This window comes from Nothoprocta perdicaria, unplaced genomic scaffold (genome assembly GCF_003342845.1).
Source record: "Nothoprocta perdicaria isolate Ctin4 unplaced genomic scaffold, notPer1 scaffold_146, whole genome shotgun sequence".
Taxonomy (NCBI): Eukaryota; Metazoa; Chordata; class Aves; order Tinamiformes; family Tinamidae; genus Nothoprocta; species Nothoprocta perdicaria.
This window is the reverse complement of record NW_020454605.1, coordinates 1,151,546-1,163,998: the sequence shown is the minus strand read 5'-3', so window position 1 is coordinate 1,163,998 and position 12,453 is coordinate 1,151,546. Positions and strand designations below refer to the sequence as shown.

The following is a 12,453-nucleotide window of genomic DNA, read 5'->3' as shown; positions in this document are numbered from 1 at the left end:
CAGCGCCCCCGCGGCCGGCGGCTCCCGGCAAGGGGCAGAACGGGCGGAGCGGCCGGGGGAGCGGGGAGCGCAGCGCTGCGCAGCCCGCCTCGTGACGGCGCCTGGAGCAGCGCCCTTGCTCAAGGCTACAAGGAAGCACCCTTGTAGGACTCAACTATCCCCCTAAACTCAACACACATGGGAGGAAAAAAATCAAGAACGATTTGCTAGAAAAATAAAGAAAATATCTTCCCCCTTTCTCTCTATAGGCTCCAGGCTCCTGCAGGGACTTCACTTACTAGAGCAGAAAGTTTAGGGTCAGTTACACAGAGTTTAAAAGGAAACGAGTCCTAACTTGTGGGTAACTATCACTTTTATAGATTTAGAGAAGAACTCTGCTCATAATGCCGCACAGGCTTAACTATATATTCCTATACATATTTAGCTATATATATATATATATATGAATGAGAGCACTTAGCTATATATCCCTCCTATATATACGTGAATATATACCTATATATTCCACACTTTTCATTGTGTAATATCCAATTACCTTCAGGGTAAGGTGCTGGAGAAACACATACATGGACACTGGGGCTGTTGGGAAGAGCCGAAAGGTTTCCCAGCCACATTATCCTTAGAATAATTCCCCAATGTAGCAGCCTTGTCTCCAAAAAGAAAACATAGGGAAGTATAGCAAAACTTCCTTGAACAGACCCCAAAATAGAAAGATCAGAGGAACAGATGTGTTAAGAAAACAATTTAAAGCCTCAAGAGGGCTTCAGGTAGTCACTGCTCTATCCTAATGGCACAGCAGGGTTCTTGCCTAAGCTGAAAAAAAATGTAAAAGATGCTCAAAATAAAGATATCATTGAAAAAAAAAAGTCTTTTATTTACATATTCCACAGTAGGCAGTTATTATGCTCTCTTCTACACAGCAATAATCCCTTGTAATTTGTCATAGTAGCTTTCACTAAAATACAACGACATGGAGAAAGCCGGGGCGCTTTTCTTCAGGACAGAAGCCCAGACTTTTTAAATGGCCAATATGAAGACAAGGTCCTTTTCATCAAGTTTCACAGTTTATTTCTGGTATCTCACTAAGCTACACATTATTGTCATGAGCTAAGAGGTATTCTAGTTGGACAGCACAGGGGTTGTGGGGAAGAGAAACCCTCCACTCTCTGGGTGAAAGGTGCTTGTGCTCCTGCCTCATGGACAGGTTCCCTCCCTTCCTCACCACAGCTCCTCAGCGCTGAATCTTCCTCTCTGTGGAAAAACCTGGTGGGTCCCAATACCACTGTTTTACTCTGCCTTATGTCTGATAGAAATGGGTTCAGTCAGGACAGAGATGTAGAGTTTCAGCCAAGCATAGGTGATGCCCAGAGCGCAGTATACAGAGGTCAACAACAAGGGAACAAAAGGAAGGGTGAGTTTCCAGGGGGTCAGAGGGAATATAATTTCACAGAAGATTTCCAAAGGCACTAGTTGAAAGAGGTAGATTGTTTCCAGCCAGTTCAGTAGAGACTTCTCTCTCCTGATAGAGGAAGAAGAGTTAAAATATGTTTAGTAAAAATCATTCAATTTTTCCAATTATCACTGGTGACAACTTGAAAATTTTCCCCTCAACCAAATTTCACTAGATTTATGCATCAATACTTCTTGTAAAGAACATGCAATAATTTTGACTGCAGAGAGTTTACAGGGAGTCTTCTGTAAGCATTTGGTGATCAAATTATAGCTCTTTGTCAGAACATGTTATTTGCAGCCTGCCACTTCACACATAAAAACTAAAAGCGTTATTGCAAAACGCAATAGCATTTATAAATTCCAGCATACATAAAGAATCACCAGAGAATTCAGTTTAATAGATGTTCTAATATCGATTTAAAAATGCACAGGCTAAAACTTTGTGCTTTAACAGTGCACAAGTGAATCAGTGCATCAGTGAATGATGTGAATTTACTGTCCCCTGTGACTACAGGATAGGAGCTCCAGTTCTAATACAATGAAGATGTTTAATAACAGTCATGTCCTAAGTCTCATCTCCTGAGACAAGGACAGAACTGTCATCACATGTTGATGAGCAATATTTCACTATGACAACATCCTTTTCCCAACCCATTCAACCCTGATGGCAACACACCGTTCCCGGTGACAGAAATAGTTTGATTCTCGCCTTCAGGAACAGTCTGTTTAATTACCTGAATAGAGATTTCAGTGAAGAGAAGCTATAAACAGTAAACAGCAGCATCAGCAGTATTTTAATTGGAAGTTCTGAAATACAAAGAACATTAGAAAAAAATTTACACAAATCAAACTCACATTATTTAATAATTATTTTATCTAAACAGAACAAAAAGTCTTATTTATTTTAGGTGTCCTACATAGTATCTAATACACTTATTCAATAACATACCAAGCATTGAAATACAGGAAGCTGAAGAATCTATAAGCATATTGACCTCACTGATTACAATTACAATACACAAAAGGTACTGAAAGTAAGATTTTTCATATGCAAAAAGATCAAAATATTACAGAGAAGCTTAAAGCAAAAGTCAAACCAAAAATATCTAGCTCTACTTTGCAGGCTCCATAGAAGTGAGATACTAGAGAATGCAAAGGAAGCTGCTCATCCCTTAGGGCTGCAGCTCCTCTATTGCAAATCAGCATCAGCCCAAACAGAGCACGTCTAGATTTGGAGAGTATCAAAAGGATGACAATCATTACACAGAGCAGCATTGTCGTAGCTATGATGATCTAAGGGCTAATTCAAGCAAATGGACCTTTAATTAGAAATGAAAAGCTTGGGGAAAAGAGAAGATTTTTGTCACAGGGACAGATCTGTTCTATCCTGACTGCTCTCATCTACCTTGAAATGGATGCTTTTAAACAATGTTTCCTTTCACCAGTTGGCAAGTTTGGATTTAGGGAAACATGCTGACCTACAGACTCTTGCAACTGTCAATGTTCTACACAGAATAACCTCAAACACAGCTCATCTCTGGTAAGGGAAAAAAAAAAAAAAAGGCATAGAATGAAAGAAAACATTTTACCTGGTAACGTGAACAGCAATGGAAAAAGTGAAAAATGACCCGTAGTTGTCAGAATCAAATAGATACCAGCATCCTTTGGTCTCTGAACAGACAACAAACTAAAATGACAAGAACTTGTGTTATGCTTGTCTTAGAAAATAAATGGTTTTCAGCTACATAGTACACAAAACACAGACTGAAGAACAGGTCAAATGGAGATCAGATGGAGCCCCAGATTCTCCAAATATTGGACGCTGTGATGGAATCTCCTTCTTCCAAGCCAGATGGCCTCAGTGTTAAAATTCAGCAGAGTGACAGCCAGGAAAACCAAACACAGAAAACTCTAATTCCATTGAATATCAGGATATCAGAAGCATGAGCAGCCATGCCTAAAGCAGTGACAATACAGCAGGTATTGGTGGTTTCACTGCAGTTTCATAGTCATTACAGTGTCTTCTTGGCACGGGCAAATGTCCCAGCACCATTCTTCCCTCTCACTTACATTACTAGTTCTACAAAATAGCTGTGCCAAGGAAGTTTCATAGTAGGACACTCAAGAAATACTCTTTTGCATCTGCATTAATGAATAAGTTTCATCAAAAGAGATGCTGGGACAGGATTTTCATTCACCAAGTTTAGATTTGGATTGCCAAACTTGAACATGGCAGTAATGCCCAACTGGTGAAGCCAGACAAACCATTATTTTTTCTCTTGAAAGGGCAAGACTACCAGACGTATAATATAAAGGTCTTGATGTTTCTGGTGCAGTGGACTGACTGCACAAATAAACCAGTTGCAGGGGAAGAAGAAAATGACCTCGAGAAAGCAGCCTGTTTTCCACCACCATGACATCAGCAAAACATTTTATCAACCCTGCTCCCAAATGATCACTATGGAAGGGAGGCTACAATGGGGTCCTGAATTAATTGTTTTACGGACTGTGTGACCACATACAACCTCAAGTCTTAATCCCTGTCTTCTATGTGCTCAGTTTGAAGGTTTTCTGTGTTATCCTAATGGCAATCAAGCACCCGAATTCAAGCATATTGATTTCTTGTTATTGTATGCATATTGAAATAACCTAATTTTAAAATGACGAAAGGAGAGAGTACATAGTGAGTAGTCTTATCCATCACACTTTTCAATTAATTGCTTAATAATCTTAAGATCATGCACTTTTATGTTCATTCTTCCATTCATTCTGTTGTGGATACATTTAAGGTACAGAAAATACTGTTTAACATCACACTAGTTTCCTACATATACAATTGTGCGAATGTTGTGATGTTCTGTTTCTAAGAAGACTGTGTTTGATTGTTTGAAATTAGTTCTGCCAGAAGCACATGAAAAACTTTTCTGCCTGTAAACATGTTAATTATCTGAAATGTACTTAAAACTAAAGCGATCCTCTTCTGAGGATTCTCCAACAAGTGGCTAAAGGTTCAGCTGGTGAAATACAACTTCTAGAGCTCACTTACCTTAAAGGCAGAATAGCAAGCAGTATTGCTTTTTCATGCACGTGCCAGCCAAACATGAAGGTGCTCAATGCACAGAGAACAACGCACTGAAGAAAGCCTCTGGGCCCTTGAGGTTTAAACCAAAGACAGAAAACAGAGGGCTAGAAACAACAGGCAAAAACAAGACTTCAGTGAAAAGCTTAACAACCCCGAACACAAGCCAATGGCCACAAGAGCTTTTACATTAATGAACACAACTGCACCCAGGATGGGCTTGTAATAAACATATCTGAATCTAACTTAGCAAACTTATTTCATAAAAGTTACTACCTGAGGGTGCTGAAACAAAGATATTTCCAGTCAAAGGCTAATACAATCACTCATTAGAATAAAAAAAATACTTGGTATCCAGTTAATTACTTCCTGAGCCTTCAATTCCTTGCTTTTCGTACAGAAAACACTGTGCTCACCTGTAGCTCCTACTATCAGGAGCACAAACTTCTCAAATAATTCCATCAATATCTCTATTCAGCTCTTGAGTGAGACTCATTCAACTATCTGCTATCACAAAAGACTAACTGTAGCTCAGTAAGCAGAATGGTTTTGACTGATGATTGTTTTAATTAACTTCTGTCCTGCTCTAGAGCTGATATAGGCTATGACTTTTGGGTCATATTTGGAAAAATATCATGCATTAAAATAAATTAAAAAAATATATAAAAACCTCAAGATTTATCTTAATCACATTATTCCAGGTCAAAAAGACATCTTAAAGGAAATAAGATCTCATGTGGAATGTATGCTAATCAAACAAAAGTCAGTGAGGACAGGACACGTGAAGTTTACAAAAACATTATTTGTTCTTACCAATATTGATACCAAAGTACAGATTAATGTTGTCAGTGGAGTCACAGAAGGGAGGACAGTATGCTGGAATTCTTGAACCAATCCTCCTGTCATTGAGGCTTTAGGTATTTTTGTGGGGTCAAGAAAGTTATACTTTAAACCTGGAAACAAATGATAAAAAAGTACAAGCTGATAAACGAAGAAAATAAAGAAGATGTAGTACCTGTAATAGACCTCAACTAAGTATATAGCTGAGCTTTTTCTTTTTTAAAAGATGAAAGAGAAGATTGATTTCTGACCTAATAACTGGAAAATGTTAGCATGCACTGTATTATATGTTAAATATTAAGATATTTAATGTGATCTGAAAATTTAACTTGCTATCTGGATTTCAAAGAAGGGAAGACTAAAATCCAGAGATTTATATCTGTAAATAAGTGTCAAATACTAAGACTAGCATACTGTACCAACGATTGTTAATGCTTTATCCATGGCATTGTACAAAGCCCAGAAGTTGGGGGCCCAGTAAGCATGGCAGAGGCCTCGCTTGAAAGGAAAAAGCCGTGAAATGACCTGAGGCAGTTGGCCCTAAAGAGGAAAACCAAAAAACAAACAAACAAAAAAAAGAAATAAAAAGCTTTTTTAGATAAGACTTGGTTTATATTTTTGTCACATTTTCTAAAATGTTGAGGGAATACAAGATGAAAAAGGAATCTTTACCAATACTATAAAAGGGCCCAATGATAGTGCAGAAACAAGACAGACAATCAGTCCCAAGAGAGTTACGTGAAGAAAGCTGAAACTTCTCCACTTCAGGGATCCATCTACAAGAAACAAAACGATTATGGATAGAGATAGCAGGGCAAGCAGGGAGGGGGACAAAAGATTCCACCCTAACAGTGAATTGCTAGCACGCATACAACCTTTATACGAATACATCAAGCCGTTTATATCAAACATACTCAATTGCTTACTTCAACAGTTAGTTACATCTGTTTCATATACTAGTACACTAAGGTACTTGGGTGCCAGCAAATTAGAATACAGCTCTGGATGAAATGTATTGCTTATACAGAACTAAATCACAATCAAGCTTCAATTTCTCGTGGAGCTGTAAGTAGGTGGCTATGGCATGAATTACTGCACATCAAGGATACATTGTACGAGAGACAGAGAGGCCTGAAACCACAGACATACTGTGCTAACCATGTGCTACATATGTGTTGCCTTGAATGTGGGGTTACTTTTCCTCATTAATAAGTTACAGATTACTTAAGATCCTACTGAACAGGAAAAAAAATAGCTATCAAATTATAGGAAAATACCATTAGCATGAGATTAGTATGACCTCTAATTTAGTAGGACTGTAGGACTCTGAGTAGGACTCTTTCTGAGCCTTATGTATTTTCTTAAGACCAGCTCTTGTCATCTGCCCAGACCTACCCCTTCAGCACTATACTTCTATTTGCTTGCAACTATTCCTATTTTTCATATTGGAAAACTGCTTTAAAAATGGGTTTTATTTCTTTTATTTGTGCTCTTCATTAACCTATGCCCTTTTACTTATTTCACACTGCAGCTCCTTCATTTTTCAACCTTTATCCATCTTCTCTTTCAAGAGCCATTTCAGAGACTTCTCTATTCATGTGAGGAATATCAAACATTTCCCAGTGCTAAAAAAGAAGAGAAACTCAAAGGAAGACTTTGGAATAACCTCTGAGGGTATCTAATCATTCCATGTCTACTCAGAATACTTCCTATGGCTTCAAACCGCCATCTACAGCTAGTTCATGCTGGCTTTACTTACAAAAGAACTCAAGAAACAGGAATTCTATAGGAACAAGAACAGATCTTTCCCATACTGCTTCCCAAGCAGAAATTGATTCATTTGACTTAGCAGTCATCTTGTTACAAAGATAATTTCAAGTTTCTTTTCTGCTTCATTCTTCTCTAAACCCCATTAACATGTTCAGCCCTCGCAAAGTGAGTGAAGAAACATTTATATCTTTACCTGTATTATTTGCAGTAAAACAATAGGATCTCAACAAATAAATGCCATATGCTGGTGCCACATACACATAGATGTGTTTGAAATGCAGAAGAACAGCAAAAAGGGCAGCACCCTCCAAGTATCGTTTCTAAATGAAGAAATAAAACAAATCCCAAACTTTTCAACTTTTCTCCTTGTACAAGCTTTTAATGGCACTTCTACTGCCCTCTTTAGGTAACAGAACATTCATCATAGCATAAAGCTAAATGAGTATTTTCATTAAATGAGCCAAAATTGCAGAGTAAATCCTGTCATGCAGCAGGTATACAGAAGGAAGCTATATATACATATGATATTTGGGAATTGGGAGGTCTTATAGCTTGGAGATGTGTCTTCTAAGGAGCAGTCTCTTATAAGATGATAACATGGCAAGAAGCATGCCTCCTTATCTAGGTGTAATACACAAATTTAGCTTTCTTGCAGGGAACAGGAATATCTCACCATTGATAAGCAAGCATTCATGATGAGTTTCAACATCTCTTCTTCCCTCCAAACTTAACAAATAAGTAAATATTCACTTTAACACACCTCAATTTTGCGCTGCTCCCAGTAAGTTCAACATGAGTGACACAATGAAGGGAATTAATGAATCAAAACACATATGACCAGAAGAGTGAATTAATGAACCAAAACATATATGACATAACCACAACAGAGCTACTCAAGCTTACTTGACATAGTCGGGCAATGGAAAGAAGCATCAGCCCAAACAGAAAGCCATTGTATTGGAAGTGAATATCTGAACTCGAGTCAAGAAAGGAATAAAGGTCTGTCTGCTATTGTCAGCCTGGAAAGACTCAAATGTATAGTCAAACTCATATTAAAATGGAAATTTGAGCTTAAATTTAGTCAATGTGGACATGAAAATCATTAATCAATCTCACTTGCAAGTACAGACCAAGTTTTGCTAATACTAGTATATAATTGTAATGAAATACAGCAACTCTTAATAAAATTCTAGGCACAAGCACTCCTTGCAACTCACATGACAAAAAATTATAACAAATAAAAGATTACTATGATAGCTTCCTAGAATACTCTCATGAATGAAATTCTTCCAGTTTTTAAATTCTTAAGTATTGGTATCTGTCTGGTATTGTATTAATGGTTTGAGATAACTTTATTTGCTGCTTGCAATCTGACAGCAGGCAATTCAGATGTGGATTGCAGAGGCCAGTGCCCCAAACTATAAAACAATTGTCATTTTCTCCTGCGTTCCTTCTTTAGCTAGATATATGCCTATCGAGACTGACATTAAACTTCCCCGAGCTATTCTAATATCCTCTTAAGTAAGTAATTCTCATGCAGAATAAATCAATTCAGTATCAGTTCTAAGATTTTGCCTGCCATGGAATAGACCTAGAACCACGCCCAGGAAAGAGGCTCAACCCAAATATTTCTGAAGGACAGTAGAGAAGGAGCAGCCAGCAAGAAGTGGAAGCCAAACTGCTCCTCCCTGAGTTCAGACAAATCAGACAGAAAATGTTCAAATCTTTATCTTGCCAAATAATAATTCTATTAAAAACACTAAGTTTTTCAGCTAGCTCCATGAACAGAGCCACTAACTTTATTCTCCGTGATACAAATAATGCTTATGGGTTTGTACCCAAATGCTGTAACAAATTAAAAAAAAAAAAAAGACAACAATATACTGTGTTTTGAAAGGATACGATCCACAATTAACAACCCAAAATTCCACAAAAGCAGAGCAGCAAGAATAAAAGTTGGTTTTTCCATAATATCCTTTCCAGCTCGTTTCCCATTCACACATCTGCAGCACCTGAACAAGAGTAGTATGAAAGATTAGTTGAAAAAGCTAATAAAAATATAAGTTGCTCATTTAATAATTGGGAAGTGCATTTAGCCTGAAGATATCTACTTTACTAGCACAAAATGCAAAAATAAAACTATTTCTAAGTTCACCAAGAGAGTGATATGAATAAAGTTTAGTGAGTAAAAGAATTTTGAAGTTAAGTAACTGTAGTATTTTCCACATGTTAAAGCTTATCTTAAGTAGGATTAATAATAATAAATCTCAGGATTATGTCTTAGTTTGAAGAACAAAAATCATTATAGTCTGTTTATTATGAATTGCTCATGCATGAGCAAAGTATAGCTGTATCTAGAGACAATATACCAAATTACATTTAAAGTCATCAGGTGGCCATTAATCTATTTTGACCCACACCAAGGCTGTAAGTTATATTTTGTTTTAAAATATCTTATTACTTCTGAGTGCAAAGCCAGATAGCCTGTATTACGCTAAAGGTGAAGTTAGATTAGATTAAAAATTCAGGAGTGACTTGCACTAACAGTGTAAATAGGACTATTTTAAAAGAACTAACTCATTCACACATATCTGAGCCAGAACAAAAAGAAAAAACAAATAAACAAAAGACAGAAATTAAAGCTTGCCTACCTCAGATACATAAAGTAAATAAAGGAATTTACATGCTGTAATGCAAGAACACATAACTTTGCCCATTTTACTCCCTCTATTCAAAATTGGGTAGGAAGACTGTTAGAGCCAAATCATTATGGTGGGCAAGACAGCAATTCCCATGACAACTTCCTCCACGGGTATAAAATGAGTATTTCCTTTAACTAACCAGGGCATAAAAAACAAAATAAAAACAAAATACACACAAAACCCCCCACTTCACTCCCTCCCAGTACTAGCAATTTGGCCTGTAATAGCTAGATCATTAGCAAGAATATTCAAAACACTCGATTCACTTTGCACATTTGATCATATGGACATTTTATCACAAGTTTCCTTCATAGTCCTAATCTGGAAGACTACAGTAATAAGAGAAATAACATGAAAAAATAGCTGGGTTCACGCAACCTGGCCTTTAATCCTACCAAGTCAATCCAACAAGAAAAACAGTATATCTATAATGTGTGAAAGACAACTAAACTCTGAATGTATACAAATCCAATCAGATGTACAGTGAGAGCAATGTTCAGAAATAACAAAAGTAGCAACTTGCATTTAGCTCACACTCCAAATTTCTTGGAATGGGTTAAAACAATTTTTATTTTCCACCTATTTACTAGCTCATTTGTGCAAATCAGCTTAGAATAATTTCTTGTTGCTGTTCTAGAAAGTCAAGATTTTAAAAAGATACCCGCTCTCCCTAAAATTAGAACATTAAGACTTACTCACGAACTGCATATATAAAAAGGATATCTGTAAAGATGACTGAAAATCTTTGGAAGAAGATGGTTGCATGGCTGGAATAATTTAGATTTTGGATAACCAACATTTGTGGGTCAAAATACTTGGCAATGTGCGAAAGTACATATTCAAACCAAGCAAAAAATGGTGGATAATCCAACGTCCATTCTGAAGTAGCCTAAGAATAAAAGTAGATCAAGAAATTCAGAATTTTCAAAAAGACATGTCATTTAAACACCATAATACACAGTTTATCATAGCCAGTGAGTCAATGTATTTTATTTCAGCTACCTTCTCTTTTTCAGGCTAAACAGTTCAAGCTCTCTCAGCCTTTCCTTATACTCCAGCCCCTTTATCATGACAAAGGCTAAGAGAGGGGCAATTTAATATTACCACAGAACTAGCTCTTTTATTACATAGTCTTTCCCATTAACCAGATGTTGAATTGTCTTTTGCATTTCACCAGCACAAGAACCAGCAGCTGCTCCAAGATGTTTTTTAACCTAAATATTACACAGGGCCAACAACCTGTATGTTTTGGCACCGCCGTTATATGGCTACCAGTAGCCAACAATTATCAGTATCCAACATCATCAATATCCAGGACATGTACTTTCTGCAAATAAACGGTTTTCCCTTCTAGCATACAAACAGGATGACATGTCCAATATATCTGTATCTTACACACAGTTCAACAACAACTCTCCTTTCCAGCCCCCCAAATCCCAACTTACTTCATAGTACCACTGAGAGAGAGGTAAGTTGTGAGTGATGGCAAGCCAATTCCTATGCACTTCAAAGTCTGTGGAATGACTGAAAAAGGTTTATATTAGAAGTCACATATATGCACTTAAAGTAGAAACACTTCAAAGCAAATCATCACTGGAAGACATTAAATATATATAAAAAAAAGCCCACATAGCAGCTGCTGTAAGGCAGATCTAAAAACTCTGATCAAGTTATTTGAACAGCACTGAGGAACCACTGGAAGCTATAAAACAAAAATTATTTATAGGTCAGCTTTTCCTGGGCATTAATGCCAAAATTGGTGGGTTTGACTTTTGGAAAAAAAAAAAAAATCTTTCATACAAATATTTTTTTTTAATTTGCATGATTAAGTGGTTAACATCAAAGCTTTTCAATAAAAACGTGTGAATGATTTGGTACATTTGGAGACCCTGGATTGCACATGGAAGGCTACGAGTGTGTCTCAGCACAAAACAAGAGCAGAGCTCTCAGAGCAGAGATGCCAAAATCAACACCAGGAAAAAAGCTCCTTAATCTGGGGGGGCGGGGGGGGGGGGAAATATATAACAAACAACGAGGCTGATATTGGTCAAAGGACAAGGAGGTGGCATCACTGAGCAGTGCCCTGCCTATAAAAGCCATATAATTAAGGAAACCAAAACATAACATAATCGGGATAACTAAACAGATTTTCAGGGAGGTTTCACAAGAAAGGCAAGGCAGGAGGGAGGATTTCTCAATGCCGAGCAGGCAACGAGCTCCACAGCGAGCCGGAGGAAAAGGGGAGGGAAAAGAACCGCGCGCATCTCGGCTGAGGGGACCGCAACGCCCGGCCGCTGCGCAGCCCCGAGGACGGAGGGATGGAAAAGCTCTTACTACGTGGGGATGAGGAGGCACTTGAGGAAGGAGACGCCGAGCGCCAGGGAGCAGAACCACCTACGCGCCGCCGCGGCCGCCATTGCGCGCTGACGGGGCCGCCGCGCATGCGCCGCGGCCGTTAAACGGCCCCGCGCCGGCCGTTTGAACGGCCCCGCGCCGGCCGTTGCGGCGCGTGCGCAGACGCCGCCTCCGCGGTCGCCTCAGGGGCTGTGTGGGATGAGAGTCATCGGCTCAATAAGGCGTTAGGGCTTTTTTTTTTTTTTGTCTCGCCCG

At 38.2% G+C, this 12,453-nt stretch overlaps 1 protein-coding gene across 1 annotated transcript; it reads right to left on the bottom strand.

Moving 5' to 3' along the window:
• Positions 1–850: 850 nt before the first annotated feature.
• ALG8 (ALG8, alpha-1,3-glucosyltransferase) lies at positions 851–12,260 on the bottom strand. The gene is made up of 13 exons (XM_026034537.1): positions 12,178–12,260; positions 11,289–11,367; positions 10,539–10,732; positions 9,044–9,153; positions 8,045–8,112; positions 7,335–7,461; positions 6,044–6,147; positions 5,791–5,911; positions 5,345–5,484; positions 4,499–4,638; positions 3,042–3,139; positions 2,187–2,259; positions 851–1,519 (listed from the first exon to the last, which is right to left on the bottom strand). Exons 1-13 carry the CDS (start codon positions 12,258–12,260, stop codon positions 1,288–1,290), a joined length of 1,569 nt encoding a protein of 522 aa, XP_025890322.1. The 3' UTR covers positions 851–1,287.
• Between the last annotated feature and the right edge of the window lie 193 nt (positions 12,261–12,453).

Excerpts from the sequence above, each read along its gene's own strand:
- ALG8 (XM_026034537.1), bottom strand. The coding sequence starts at position 12,260 with ATGGCGGCCGCGGCGGCGCGTAGGTGGTTCTGCTCCCTGGCGCTCGGC. Across the intron at positions 9,154-10,538 it reads TTTATATATGCAGTTCGTGA|GTGCTGCAGATGTGTGAATG; the intron begins GTAAGTCTTAAT and ends ACTCTTGTTCAG. Across the intron at positions 6,148-7,334 it reads TTTTACTGCAAATAATACAG|ATGGATCCCTGAAGTGGAGA; the intron begins GTAAAGATATAA and ends TGTTTCTTGTAG.